This window comes from Muscardinus avellanarius (genome assembly GCF_963383645.1).
Source record: "Muscardinus avellanarius genome assembly, chromosome: 17".
Classification (NCBI taxonomy): domain Eukaryota; kingdom Metazoa; phylum Chordata; class Mammalia; order Rodentia; family Gliridae; genus Muscardinus; species Muscardinus avellanarius.
Window position 1 is genome coordinate 29681668 of NC_137803.1, and position 15576 is coordinate 29697243.

At 41.3% G+C, this 15576-nt stretch overlaps 1 protein-coding gene across 2 annotated transcripts in view; it reads left to right on the forward strand.

The window, feature by feature from the left end:
- The window catches only part of EPG5 (ectopic P-granules 5 autophagy tethering factor), a gene marked incomplete at both ends in the record, with an annotated part of 104642 nt that overhangs the window by 63261 nt on the left and 25805 nt on the right, over positions 1–15576 (forward strand). For both annotated transcript variants that reach the window (XM_080714842.1, XM_080714843.1), the window contains 4 exons: positions 641–812; positions 3095–3257; positions 13087–13229; positions 14839–14995. In XM_080714842.1, the coding sequence (XP_080570968.1) occupies positions 641–812; positions 3095–3257; positions 13087–13229; positions 14839–14995 (635 nt within the window). The remainder of the gene's footprint in view (positions 1–640; positions 813–3094; positions 3258–13086; positions 13230–14838; positions 14996–15576) is intronic.

Consider the following 15576-nt stretch of genomic DNA (forward strand, 5'->3'; position numbering starts at 1 on the left):
TTCACATCTCGAGTTAGCTTAGAGCCTCTACTAGATCTGTTTTATGCTAACATCAAGTTCAAACTTCTCAGCATATTGTGAAGGCTTTCAGGGGTCGTAATTTAAGATCATGAGCTTTCGCTCCTTACCATTAACCTACGAACTTTCCTAGGACAGCAGTTCTGTTGAGTGTTCCCCAAGCTCCTGACGTCTTAGATCTTAGGAAAATAGTATTAGGCCTGTGCATGTTCCCTCAGAACTCACAAGAACCATAAATAATGATTTTACTCATTTAGGCTGCGTATGGTTTAAAGAACTGTTCTAGAAAGCTCTGGTATTCTTTTATTTTGTCTTGTTTTTATGTTTTGGTACTGGAGGTTGAATCCATGGGCATTCTACCTCTGAGCTACACCTCCAGCCCAATTTGTTTTCTTTATTTTGAAACATGATCTTGCTAAGTTGCTGAAGGTCTCACTTGCTGAGGCTGGCCTGGAATCTGTGATCCTTCTCTCTCAGCCCCCTAAGTACTGGGATGACAGGTGTATGCTACCATGCCTGCCTTTTCAGCATTCTTTATGAAAGAAACAGGCCAATTTATGCCCATTTAGTATATTAGTACTCATTAGTACCCATTACCAAATAAATATGACTTTTCTTTTAGCTAAAGAAAGGATTTTAAGTAACTTGCGGAAGCACGAGGCGCCCCATCCTCCCCCTGTTCTGCACCCCATGAGGCCGCCCGTGTCAGTTATTTCCTCATCTGTGCTGCTGAATCAGAAGGACGCCACCCAGCTGGTGTGCACAGACCTGAATCTGTTGCAAAAGCAGGCCAGGTAAGACCACGGGGCCTCCAGGACCCGCTCTGTGCTTGCCGCTTTGACAGCCTGAATGATTTAGTGTCTGATTGGCTTCCTCGTCAGCATTCTCACCTCGGGGTTAATTTGGCAAGACTGGCCCAGACCGTTTACTGCGTGAACTGAGTTGTAAGAAGCCTTTTAATTTCACATTGCAATTGTATGATACTCTTAAGGACTGTCAGTCTTAACATGTTTCCTGTGAGGCATTTCTGCGTATCAGCAGTGCCCACTAAGACTTGCTTATGCTTCCTCTAAAGAGACCTTCTGATATTGGAAAGGCAGTGTTAAAAGGGTGAAGTGAGATTTGCTTTATTTCATTATGCTTTGCTTTCTTAACTGTATGTAGTGGACATTACTTGTTCCATGTTCTTGCCACTGAAAGCTGCTGCTGGTTAGAAGTATCTTGAGTGAAATGACAAAATTATTATTTTTAGAAAATTATTATTTTTAGTGAAGAGTCAAAATTATTATTTTTAGAGAAATTATTATGATTAGAGATATGGGGCAGTTGGGAAGAAGGCAGAAGTCATCTTCTTCCCTCAGTATCCTTTTTTATTGAGGATTTAAACAAAGCATTTTTTAAAGTGATTAAATGGCAGGGTAGGCATGAGTTGAGGGAAAGGCAGTCATGGGTTAGCTTTAGGGAGAGGCAGTCACAGGCCAGGTTTAGGGAGGGGCAAGGTAAACATTTCCTGGAGAATAGGCAGTCATTAAGTTCACCTTGTGACCCTATCTGGTCTAGAGAAGCTTGTCTGCTTGCAGACAATTTCCACTCACCATGTACCTAGCTGAGATGTCCGAAATGGTGACATCATCATGTGGGCTAAGATGGCTCCCAACAGCTATATTATTTAAAAAATTTACATAGGTACTTGGTCAAAAAGTTCACATGGTAGATGCAGAATAATCCATTGTTAAAGGATTTGATCCTTGCTTTGCAGTATAGTGAGAAGGAATATGTGGAGAGGTCTGTTTTATTAATAGCGAATGAAGGTTATTTTTACAAATCCCATGTAATCAGTTTTTTTATTGATACTGTTGTTCCTTGGCTGTGCTTGAGCCAGGCATTTATTGGGTGTGTGTTGTGTGCAACTTGAACATCCACCCATTAAAACATTAATAAACAGAATAGCATGGATGCCCCACATACATGTTTAGGCTTTTGTGTTTTTTAATTTTTTTATTGGTGCATTGTATTTATACATCATAATGGGGTAAAAAAAACTTGTGTAGGCATAAATGCAAATATCACCCGTAGGCTTTTGTTTTTGGTGGTACTGGGTGCTGAATCCAGAGCCTCGTGAATGTGAAGCACTTACTGCACCCTATCATTCGCATCTTTGATGTTCCAGCTTAAGTGGTTAGTACCTAAGAAATCACTGGCACTGGCATTATGGTGCCCCTCAAGGATGATTAAATTAGGTTAGAAGTCTCATTTCTTGTGGAATAATAAATGGGCTGCATCTTAGAGTCCTTTAAAAAACCTTCTTGAGCTGGGCGTGGTGGCACATCCCAGTACTTGAGAGACTGAGACAGGAGTATCACAGGTTTCAGGACAGCCTTGGCAATATAGTGATACTCTCAGCAACCTAGTAAGACCCTGTTCAAAACAAAAAATAGAGCTGGGGTATATCTCTGAGGTAGAATGCCCTTGGGTTATATCCCCACCAAACACACACACACACACACACACACACACACACACACACACACACACACACAGAGTCTTGCTGATAAAACACAGATTCTACATATGCATGTGTGTGTGTGTGTGTGTGTGTGTGTGTGTGTGTGTGTGTATATATATATATATATAAGGTACCAGGGATTGAACCTAGGGGCATTGTACCTCCAAGCTACACCCCAGCCCAATTTTTTATTCTTTATTTTGAAATAGAGTCTCACTAATTTGCAGGGGGGGCCTCAACTAAGTAACTGAGGCTGGCCTTGAATCTGCGATCTCCTGTCTCAGCCTCTCAAGTACTAGGATTATAAGCATGCACCACCACGCCTGGCTAGAACACAGATTCTAAATGGAGCTTTGTTTATGGCTAAAAAGTTGTACCACTTTTCCATAGAGCTTTTCTTCTTTCCTTAACTTTCCGGGTAAAGAGATAGGATTTGGCCAGATCTTTGCACATACACCTTTGGTTTTTTGCTACTACAGAAAACTTGTGTCTTGTTACGTTATAGTGCTGGCTGAGATAACCCGAAGCCTTTCCTAAAATTTTCTTTTACCTCGTGGTGATATTTTTCAGAACTGCAGCTCTTCGAGAATCTCAGCAGGTTGCCCTGGATGGTGAGCTGTTGGACACAATGCCCAAACAGTATGGTAATCGAGAAGAACAGACCACACTGCATTTGGAGTGTAGAGGCAGTAGTGGTAAGAAATGCCAAGGAGCAGCAGTTGTGACAGTACAGGTAGGATTGCTCAAATTCTTCATAATTTAGGGATCTTAATTGGGTTTTTAATATTGACATATCACTGAGAAAGAGTGAAAGAAGGATAGCATATAGTCTGTGTCCCAAAACATTTTATAGTTTTAAGGGGAGTGAAAATACCCACAGAGCTAATTACACTTTTCTCTGAGTACCACTGGAGTGCTACACAACTGATACTCAAATAGGAATGTAAAGAAATGCAGAATCATTGAGAAGATTCCAAGAGAGGGGGGTTTGAACAGTCTTCAGAGGATTTTGATCATGCCCCTTGGGTTCAGTTTGAGGAACTGGGAGGAAGGAGTTGCCATGGTGGCAGCTGAGGGGTGGTTGCTGGATCACGTATTTCAAGTGTTTGGGGTGTAGGTTGATGAATTTTCATTGAGAACTCTGGAGATGCTGTAGGCAGCAGAGAGCTCTTGAGGACACACTTGGGAAGGATGCGGGTAGCAAATCAGTTGGATGCAAGTGAAGTGTAACAGTATGACTGCCGCAGTCACATTCTTGGGTGGGTAACAGCAGTAGTTAGGTCTGTGATACCACAAGAACTTCAGAGTGGAACAGGGTGCTCAGCCAGTGAGCGGCAGAGCCAGGGCCAGGCAGCCTGGCTCCACCGCCCATGCTCCTTCATTGGTGCATTTCACCCGCTGGGAATGAATTCAGTGTTTTCTGAGCTAGGAAAGAAGCAATTAGAGGTAGGCACTGCCTGCTGCCTGACAACATTTGTGCAAAAATAGCTCTTTTGGTTAGATTTGGAAATTGATGGCACTTTATCTTGCTTACCTTTGATTATCTTTCAGAAATTCCTCCCCTTTTTTTTTTGTGTGTGTGTGGTACTGGGGTTCCTGGAAGCCCTTCTACCTCTGGGCTACACTCCCAGACCTATTTTTACATTTTTTAAAATTTGAAAACAGGGTGTCCTAAGCCAGCGCGCGCGGCTGGCTTCGAACCTGCGCGATCCTCCTGTCTCTGCCTCCCAAGCGCGGGGATTACAAGCGTGCGCCACCACGCCTGGCTCCTTTTTTTTTTTTTTATCAGATCCATATTCTAACTGTTCTAGAATACTCTTTTTCAGTTTCCACGGGAGACTATTTTCTTTAACATGTCTTTTCTGAAATAATCTTTTATACTTAATATATTTTTATTACCTTCAAATTTTATTTCTGATTTTTTGATCCTAGTTGTTTGTGCATCTAAATTTACAAAATTTGACTTTGCAGGCCACGTATCTTATCCCACTTACTAATTAGTTCTATTAAGACCAAGGTAGAGATACTTAAAAAAGATCATTTGCTAAAGTAATAAACCTGGAAGAAAAGTTTGTCAACTTAGAATGGAGTTGGAGGGATAAAAACTGAAGATGTCTGGTTGTTATAAAAGGGAGTGTCGCTGGGCATGGTGGCGTACGCTTGTAATCCCTGTGCTTGGGAGGCTGAGACAGGAGGATCACACAGGTTCGAAGCCAGCCTCAGCTACTTCGTGAGGCTCTCAGCAACTTAGTGAGACCCTGTTTCCAAATGAAATAGAAAAAAGGTCTGGGAGTGTAGCCCAGAGGTAGAAAGCTCCTGGGAGGTAGAAAGCACCCCCAGTACCACCAAAAAAAAAAAAAAAAAAAAGTGGGGGGGGAGTGTCTTATTCCCAATTCATATGTTTACAAATACAGTATTTTTTCATATTTTGAAACTGCATATCTTTACCAGGCTGTTAATTCCATAGTGAGAAGCTACTTTTTAAGTGATTACCAAAATAAGTATTAATTCTGGCTACTACCTTCCTTAGTGAAGAGTTATAAATATTTCTTGCCCTGTTCAAAGAATGAGTCTCTTGGCCTGAACCTTTAGCTCTCATGGTATTACAGCTAATCAAAGAGCTTTAACCCTAAGCATCCCAGTGACTTGCTTCTCCTTTCCAGAAAAAGGGATCATACTATTATGCTCATGAACCGTTCAATTGAAGTTTATTTTATAATCTTTTGTTAATCTGAAATAAAAAGGTATGCTTTTTCTAAAATATCTTCAAAGTAATTTATTTTTTATTTTTTAATTTTTTTAGGTTTTTTATTGGTGTATTGTATTCATACATCATAATGGGGTAAAAAGCTTATGAAGACATACATGCACACATCACCCAGTTAGCTCTTACCCAGTCCGCACCCCACTCCCTCCCCATCCCTCCCTCCCATGCTTGGCTTAGTGGTTGAGTGCTTTAGAGTACATTGTGTGCTTTAGAGAGTTTCCTTCTTCCCCCCTCCCATCTCCTCAGTTAGGTTGTCTTACTTGCTCCTCTATAGGATTTCCTTGTTCATCTAGAGTTCCTCCTATGACCCATTTCTCCTTAGCTCTCACATATTAGGGAAAGCATCCGATTTCTTATTTTTTGTGACTGACTAATCTCACTTAACATAATGTCCTCCAGTTCCATCCATTTCCCTGTAAATGATGTAATTGTGTTTTTTTTATGGCTGAGTAAAATTCCTTTGTGTACATATCCCACAGTTTTGTAATTCATTCATCTATTGATGGACATCTTGGCTGGTTCCATAGTTTGGCTATGGTGAATTGTGCATCTATGAGCATAGATACATATGCATTAGTTTGGTAGTTTGATTTCCTTTCTTTTGGGTAGATACCCAGAAGTGGTATTGCTGGATCAAATGGTAAATTTGTTCCCATTCTTCTCCATACTGTTTTCCAAAGTGGCTGCTCTAATTTGCAGTCCCACCAACAATGTTTAGAGTTCCCAATTCTCCACATCCTCGCCAGCATTTGTTGTTGTTTGTGTTTCCAATGATTGCCATTCTAGTTGGGAGTTAGGTGAGGTCTCAGGGTAGTTTTGATTTGCATCTCTCTGATTGCCAATGATGTTGAGCATTTTTTCATGCATTTATTGGCCATTTTAATTTCTTCTTTTGTGAAGTGTCTATTTAGTTCACTTGCCCATTTTTTGATTGTATATATGTTTTCTTAGTGCTAAATTTCTTGAATTCTCTTTATATTCTAGATATTAGTCCTCCATCAGAAAAGTAGGTGGCAAAAATCTCCCATTTTGTTGGATCTCGATTGAGGTTCTTGACAGTTTCTTTTGCTGTATAGAAGCTCTTTAGTTTCATGCAATCCCACATGTTGATTCGCCTTTTAGTTTGTTGTGCCTTTGGGGTCTTGTTGAGAAAGAGTTTATCTATGCCTATGTTTTGCAGTGTTGGACCTATGCCCTCTTCAAGGAGCTTCAAGGTCTCTGGTCTAATTTCCAAGTTTTGCTCTATCTTGAATTGACTCTTGTGCAGGGTGAGAAAATGGGATTAATTTCCATTTTTCTGCATGTGGTTAACCATTTTTGCCAACACCATTTGTTGAACAGGCTACTTTTTTATCCAGTGTATGTTTTTGGCCCCTTTGTCAAAAATCAGTTGGTGTAAGTGTGTGGATTTGTTTCTGGGTTTCAAAGTAATTTTGAATAAGGGGAGATCACAAAGAAGATAAATTATAAGGAGTGACCTGAATGCAGTTTAGATGTTTTTACAGGTATACCCAAATACTTAAACTTTTCCTTCTTAAAATAAAAATGGTAGCTGCTAATGTTGCTTGCAAAAAGAGGGGAGAAGCTGGATGTAGTGGTGCATGCCTGTAATTCAGCACTTGGGAGGCTGAGGTAAGAGGAGCACAGGTGCCTCAGAAACATAAAAGTAAAGCCCTCTATGTACCTGTGTTCACCAGTGTTCACCTCCATGCCGTGTTTATTCTGTTACTCTCTTTCCATCATCTGGTGATATTGAACTTCGGGAGTTCCTGTTGGGTCCCTCTGAATCCCTGACCACTTGTCATTTTCCAGGGCTGCTGCTGCTCAGTTCAGCCCTTCAGTAGCTCGCTGTGCTTCATCCTGCTCCAGATTCCCTTCTTCTTGTGGCATCATCTGCTTTCACTCACTGTCTGCCTGGCCTTCTTGTTCTGGGGCCTGTGAGTGGTCTTTAGAGGTTGGTGAAACTCCTAAAAGTCTATGTAAATTTTTCTTTGTGGGGAATTCATAGGTTCAGTAGATCCTGAGTATTCCACATCTCCCTGCCCCTCACATGTTAAATAAAGCACTCATGTTGATGGCTATAGTTCAGAATTCTCTTTTGAGTCCCAAATCTAGATTTCCACCTGCCCACCTAACATTCTCTCTAAACATGTAGATACCTTGGACTCCGTAGGTCCACACTGATCTCATTTTTACTCTCCAAACCTGTTCTTTCTGTAATTCCACTACCTGGTCTCCCAGATGGAGACCAGTCTTAGTAGTATCTCTTCCATTTATCTCACCCCATACCTCCCTCCCATCTAGTGGTTTCCCCAAGTGCATGTATTGGTTCAGTCTCTGAAATGGCTTGAACTTGACTCCCCTTCCGTTTCCACTGCCATGCTTCATGGTAGGCCCACCTCGCTTCTCCGCTACTCTGTTGCGTTAGGCTTTCTGCCCATAGGTCTTCTCTCTGCCTAATCCGTTTTCTATTTTGCCATCGTTCATCTCTCTAAACACAGATCTGCCACATTTCTGGGCTAAAAACCCACGTTGGCTCTCTAGTATCCAAAAGGAGTAGGACTATCGGGCCCTTGGAAACCTCTTCTTGGTCTTTTACCTATAGCATCATTCTCTCTCTCACTTCCCAGACATTCCACTTTCCAGCCACCTAGCTACTGTCCATTTCTAGACACGATGCGCACATTCTTGTCATCGGCCTTACGTAGGTGTTGCTCTGTCCTCCTTCCGCCCATGGTTCCAGACCTCCTCTACGTCTTCACCGCATGGCGCAGGCCACAGCTTTTGTGGTCTTCCGTGGCTCCTCCAGTCAGCTTGAGTTGTTCCCTCCTCTAATGACAGCTTGTGCCTCAGTGCTGTGGCAGACACTTGATCTTTTTCTTCTCAAAGGTTGGGAGAAAAAAATCCCAAAGATTGAACTCTTTGGGAACAGGATTTCAGTTTTTACTCTCTGTGTACTTCTGCCATCTAGCAGTGCCCTGTAACACTCCATGGATGAGTCAGTGAGTGCCACCGGCGCACCTCTCATTAGGATGTATCGTAACTTGTCCTGTGTCGTGATTCATTCTACGGCCAGCCCTAGATTTGGGGTTATGTGAGGACAGGGACCGTGTCTTCTTCATGTTTATTTCACTAGTGCCTCACACAAAGCCACAGCATGGGTGTGTTTGAAGGAATGGACAGCTATAGATTTATCCCCTTCACTTGAAACTTCTTTGATTTAAACCACTTTCAGGAACTTTGTAGATACTATTTGACGGTGGAAGAAAGACATCATGGATGTGGAGTTTTTTTCTATTAGAAACTAGTAGCCATTCTTTGCTTGTGTTTACTCTTTGACACATTTCAACAGCTTAATGCCTTCTATTTAAATCTCAACTTGAGTCGGGCGTGGTGGCGCACGCTTGTAACTCCAGCACTTGAGGGCGGAGACAGGAGGATTGCACAGGTTCGAAGCCAGCTGCGCTGGCTTAAGAGACCCTGTTTCCAAATAAAATATAAAAAATAGGTCTGGGAGTGTACCCTGGAGGTAGAAGGGTTCCATCCCCAGTACCACCAAAATCAATCAATCAATCAATCAATCTCAACTTAAATATTGCACACTAATCACTTGACAATTTTTATCCTAATACCATTATCTCCCACACTGGATCTTGGAAAGCCGTAGGTCACTGCATTCCCAGCCCTGTTCAGAGCTCACTCTGTCACTTGCTTAGGCATGTTCACTTCCCAGATCTCTTATTAGATGCTTTACCTACATTATCTCATTTAATCTTCACAATTTTAGTTCAGAGATACCAAGAGACTTGCCAGTAACACCGCTATTCAGCGGTGTAGTTAGGTGTAGTTAGGATCCAGCCCTGTGTCCATTGAAATTCCAGACCCGTGCTCATCCCGCTCAGCGTTGCCAGGCCATTTTCCTTCAGTTGCTGCTGCTCTGCTTTCTGAACACTACCAGCGTGATTCTGAGTGAGCTGATCATGACAGTCACATCTCATTTAAATGAACATGTGTACCTTTCTTTATGAATCTCTGTGATGAGAGAATTATGACCTTGAGGAACTTTTTTTTTTTTTTTGGTGGTACTGGAGATGAAACCCAGGGCATTCTACCTCTGAGCTACACCCCTAGCCCTTTAAAAAAATTCTTTATTTTGAAACAGGTTCTCACTGAGTTGTAGGGTCCTCACTAAGTACCTGAGGCTGTCCGAGAACCATGATCCCCCTGTCTCAGCCTCCCAAATGTTGGGATTACAAGCATGCTCCACCATGCCTGGCTTAGATTTTTTTTTTTTTTTTTTTTTGGTGGTACTGAGAGTGGAACCCAGGAGCCTTCTACCTCTGGGCTATACTCCCAGACCTATTTTATATTTTATTTGGAAACAGAGTGTCACTAAGTAGCCGAGGCTGGCTTCGAACCTGTGTGATCCTGCTGTCTCAGCCTCCCAAGTGCAGGGATTACAAGCATGCACCACCGTGCCCGACATAATAGTTTTTTTCTGGGAAGGAAAGTCCTGGAAATTTCCAGCTATCTGCAAGTCTTTGAACTACGTAGATCTTGTTTGGGGTATACAAAAGCTGAATATATTTTATGAGAAGAGAGACGTGCTTTTTCTGTGATCGCCTTGCCTAGGAGAAGCCCTTAATAATTCAGTGATATTCCCTGAGGAAATGGAATGATTTATAATTGGGGTCCTTTGTTGTACTCTGGTATTGTGGGTGTGCTTGGTAAACCCAGAATTGATTTATTCTCATGTGAAAAATATTTTTGTTCCTAGAACTGAAAGATGGAAAAGACCCACTGAGGGCCTTCTGTTACTGTAAAAACTTGCTGAAGGACATGCTTTGTCCAACTCTTTAATTTCTTTGTCTACTTAAAATGACCCATGTGAAGGGGCTTCCACCAGCCTGCATTGTTCTCTTGTCTCCAGCTTCTTGTCATATGAGCTGGGTATCATTAATTCTCTATCACCTCTGTTTTTGTAAGAAAAGAAAACTTTCCAACAGTGGTGGGAAAGTAAAGACTCTTAGTACAACATTGATGAGTTTTATAGAAGCAAGTTGTTATCAGCATGCTCATAACGTAGGTGTGCCCAGTGTCAGAGCTGTGCCATGCCGGGGTTCTGTGTAAGCAAAGCCAAACAAATGTGGCCTTTCAGGAACTTTTGATATGAAGTTTATGAAAGTGACTTTGACAGGGGTGTAGTGTCTTATTTAAATAAGTTTGTGAGTTAAGTATTTACCTTACTACAGACAGAGGATACCTGTAATGATTGCAGTAGTGTCTGAAGACTAGGTTGGTGTAGATGCATATAAAGAGAAAATATAAACCTGATGTCCACCCATGTGATTGGGAAGACCACTGGAGAATGTAGGCTATAGGATTCCGGCCTGTCGAATGTTCTGGGTTCTTCAGCATTCTCTGCTATGCTTACAAGCCACCCGGCCCCCAGCCCAGTAGCCTGCTATTCAAGGCTTCCCAAGGCAGCTCCCTTGCTGCTCTTAGCCTGACTGTACCACTCTCTTCAGCCCAGTCCCAGACATCCGTCTGTGGCCTCCCCTTTTTGTCTCTCTTGCCTCTCTCAGCCCTCACAATGTCACATTGGTTCTTTTTTCTTTCAGTTCAAGTTTAATAGAAAAAAGTAAAAAAGAGATTTTGTTCTCATAACTGTTCACTGCAGCTCAGTACTACAGTGGCCCAGTGTTCAATATCCTTTGCTCTTTTGGACATCAGATATCTGATGTTATCATTGTCAGGCTTTCAGCCAGTTGGGCACACTTCCTCGGGTTTGTCAGTGAACTGGAAGGCCTACAGTAGTCAGAGCTTCATGAAGACTATGGCCAACAGGAAGATCATTTGCAGTGATCTGTTTCCTTTATCATCAATGAGAAAGAGGCCCCTGAACAAGATGCCTTCGTCAACCTTTAAGACCCTATAATCCTAAATAGTTGTGTGCTTGGGGTCTCATACCAAGGGAATGTTCATGGGTCTCAGTCTTCCTGGTTTCTTGGGTGTGCTGATCACACCAGAGTACAGAAGTGAGAACCCACAGGAGCACCCATCACTTGGCAGCGGAGTTTCTTAAATTTTTCTGCTTTTATCCCTGATCTTTGTACACAAAGATCCCTACACATGAAGATGAAATCAAGAGGGTAAAAGAAGAGCATATTTCCCTTTGTATTCCAATAGGCTGATTTCTTAGAACTGGTGTAATGGCTCTGGCTTTGAAGTTGGAGGCAGGGTGCCCAGCTTTGGCATTTTCTTGAGGTTAGCAGTTCTCTAAGACAGAAGCCACCGAGACCAGCCAGGAAGAAGGCCTCTACATTAGCTCTGTCTCTGTTGCATCCTGGGCCTAGGATGTCCTCTGCATCTTTGCACATCCAATAAAAGACATTAAACATGCACAGACAAAGCCAGTTTTTACATGGATTGCCATCAGGTAGAAAAAGGGCTTGTTAACAACTCCCTCAAGTAGGAAAGATATATTTAAAAAAAACATTTGACTAAATTGAAATAAATCTGGTTTTTCTTTTTAAAGTTCAATAATTTCGTGTGTGTATGTGTGTTTTACTGAGAATGAATAAAAATTTTTTATCAAAGACCACCTTTCAAAAACCATTGAATTGGCCATTATTCTTCCTTGGCATACAACTGATTTGGGTACTCTCCATATTTTATCATTTTAAAATTATATTTCTTTCCTTATAGCATTTGTTTTGCTAATGACATTTGTATTGTGTGTGTGTGTGTGTGTGTGTGTGTGTGTGTGTGTGTGTAGTACTGGGGATGGAACCCAGGGGTTTTCTAAATCCGGGCTACACTCCCAGACAAATTTTTTAAATATTTTATTTGGAAACAGGGTCTCACTAAGTTGCTGAGACCCTCACTCAGCAACTCAGTAACAGGGTCTCACTAAATTGCTGAGAGCCTCACTAAGTATCTGAGGCTGGCTTCGAACCTGTGCCATCCTCCTGTCTCAGCCTCCCAAGTGCTGGGATTACAAGCATGTGCCACCACGGCCAGCTGTGTCATCCTTTTTATGCTGGGCATACGTGCGACTTGAGTTTGAAGCTGAATTGTGTGTGTGGTGGGTGGAGAGAACACAGGGTTAAGGCTGGGGCAGAACGGTGGTGATCAACAGAGGAGGGCGTGCTGCGCCTCGAGAAAAGTCTCAGCAACAGAAGATGTGTCAGGTTTTTATGAGGATTTGAGGAGGAACATAGATGAAATACAAGACTGAACCGTTGATAAATTAATTCAAGGTCACAACAACTTATAGGGCAATCATTTATATAAATATAAGATTTGATATTTTTAGAAGAAAATAATTCTATTTAACTTGGATTCTTCACTGAAAACATAGAATCTTGCATAGCTTTTGGCAATTTTTTCCCATCCTTTTCAGGTACAACTGAGAATTCTCAGTTAAATGATACTATTAGCTGGGCGTGGTGGCGCACGTTTGTAATCCCAGCACCTGGGAGGCTGAGACAGGAGGATCGCACAGGTTTGAAGCCAGCCTCAGCTACTTAGTGAGGCTCTCAGAAACTTAGTGAGACCCTGTTTCCAAATAAAGTATAAAATAGGTCTGGGCATATAGCCTGAAGGTAGAAAAACCCCTAGGTTCTACCCCCAGTATCATAAATAAATACATAAATAAATAAATAAATAAATAATAAAACTATTAATTGTAACAATGTGGTCCCCATCATATGCTAGTGTGCTTGTAAGGAAATATCTATTCTGGGAGCATGTTGGGACAGAGAAGTCTGTTGACCAGTTTAACTCTTGTTAGTTTGAAGGCATGTATAAGAATGAAGCAGTAAGCCAACAGCTGCATGTTTTGCGGAAGGAAGTGAAGCAGTTGCAAGCAGAAGCTGCGAAGCCACCACCACTTAATGTCGTGGAAGCTGCTGTGCATGCAGAAAACTTTATAACGTAAGTTTTGGGGCATTATAATACACCATACTGTTTTGCTGTTATTTATGGTAATTCTGCATGCTACCTTGGACATCCTGATTAAGTTAGTTGAGAAATCAGCAAATGAGGGCCTTTGAGCCAAATTTGGCCTGCTACCTATTTTTATAAATAAAGTTTTATTGGAACCCAACCATCTGTATTATTTATAATGTTGATCATTTTTAACCTGGAATGGCAGTATTGACTTTTGGTGACAGAGACTTTATAGCCTACAAAGCATAAAATATTTACTGTCTTGCCCTTTCAGAAAAAGTTTGAAGACCCCCTGAATCATGAGATGATGCACTGTATTGAAATTCAGGGATGAAGGAATTTAGTGCTTAAGTCTTATTTATTTATTTTGTGGTACTAGGGATGGAACCCAGGGCCCATTCTACCTCTAAGCCACATCCCCAGCCTGATTTTTCTTTTGAAACTGGGTTTCACTAGGTTGATGATAGTCTCAACTACTTGCTAAGGCTGTCCTTGAACCTGCACTTCTCTCTCTCAGCCTCCCAAGTACTGGGGTTACAGTCATGTGCTACTATGCCTAGCTAGTACTTACGTTTTATATCAAAGTCATCTTTACTCAGGAATCAACCATTTTTAATTCATATTATTGAACAAATTTCACTGTGTGTTTTTAGGGGAATTAGTGCTCTCAGGTGTAGCTATTAACTTGCACATGGCTGTGTGTTTTTCTCTTGGCACTCCTGGCTTGAGTTCCCTGTCTTCTTTCTTCCAAGCTACCAGGACATAGCTTGGAGAGGGGAGGTTGACTTTTTCCATTTTACTTAAAGATGACTCCACATTGTGATAACAATAGCTAATCCCCTTGGTAGACTGGGTGCTATGTGGAGGGGCAGTGAGTCCTTTTGTGAGTTGGGTCAGGGACCTGGGAAGGAGGAGGAGATCAGGTGGACCAGAGGTTGCTGCATCTATCACTGGGAAAGCCCCTTAAAAATGTGAGAAGTCAGGCCTGCTGGTGCATACCTGTAATTCCAGTGACTCAGGAGACCAAGGCAGGAAGACCCCAAGTTTGAGGCCAGCCCTAGCAACTCAGCGAGACTATGTTTCAAAAAGTTAAAAGAGTAGGAATGTAGCTTATGGTAGAACACCCCTGGGTTCCACCTCTAGTACTGCAAACACAGACATGAAAAAGTATGAGAGTTAAAAGGGGCATCTTTATTGTAGGTCTTATTGTATACAGAAATCTTGTTTTGGATTTTAAAATGTAGAAAAATTAGGGTTTTGATGTTTAAAAGTATGTATTATATAAGGAATACAAAAAGTAACTGAATTACATAAAAATATGCAAAATTTTGTAAGAATGTTAATTAGTCCTTAGCATACAACTAATTTTTATTTTCTTGAGAGGAAAGCAAACATCATTACTGTATACTGAAAGTGAGTTTTTGGGTAAAATTGGAATATACACATTTACCACATGAAATGTTTCTATTGTGACATTTGTATGGATCTCTGAGGACTCATGAATATTGTCTGAGAAATGTCGCATACCAAAGGAACACCTGTGAATGTGGATTCTTCTGCTGTAGACCTGCACTGTACCCACATCTTCCCACAGGGCCTTAGTGAATGCCTACAAGTTGCAGCCTACGCCAGGGGTTCAGAAAGTTGGCATTAGCCTTTTCTTTACTGTTGTGAATTATGTCAGTGATGAGACACAGCGCCATCCTCCCACAAGACAGTTCTTTACTTCATGCATCGAGATCTTGGGACAGGTAAGGTTGATCTCTGTTCTTACCATGTTCACATACATTGAGTCCCTACAGGTTCATTAGATACAGTCAGCCTTGACTTCAGACTTACCCAAGTCAGTCTTACTTAAGTCAGAAACCACTTGTTTGAAAAATATGTGAACACTGACCGTAGACTTTCATGAAAATATTATTGAATGAGTCTTATTTATTGGATACTCTTAAGCAGATATTAACAATACTTTTTTTCCTAAGAAGGCTTTTTCTGATCATAAAGATAATGTGTGGTTATAGGAAGTACAAAGAAGCATAAAGGAAAATTTCTCATAAAAACTAAAAGTATAAAGAAGAAAAAAAATTTCTCATCATCCTAACCACCTGGAATACTAGTTGTAGAGTTCACATTTCATTGTAGTTTGTCTTGTGTATGTGTGTATAGGTAAACACAATCTATCATTCCTATATGTGTATATGTGTATGGAAAGAGATACATAAAAATGGGCACATGCTGTTTTGTAACCTCTTTTCATTTAAACATAACTTTTAGATATTATTGCTTATTAGCAAATACAGACCTATATCATCATATCAGATTTGAATGTCTG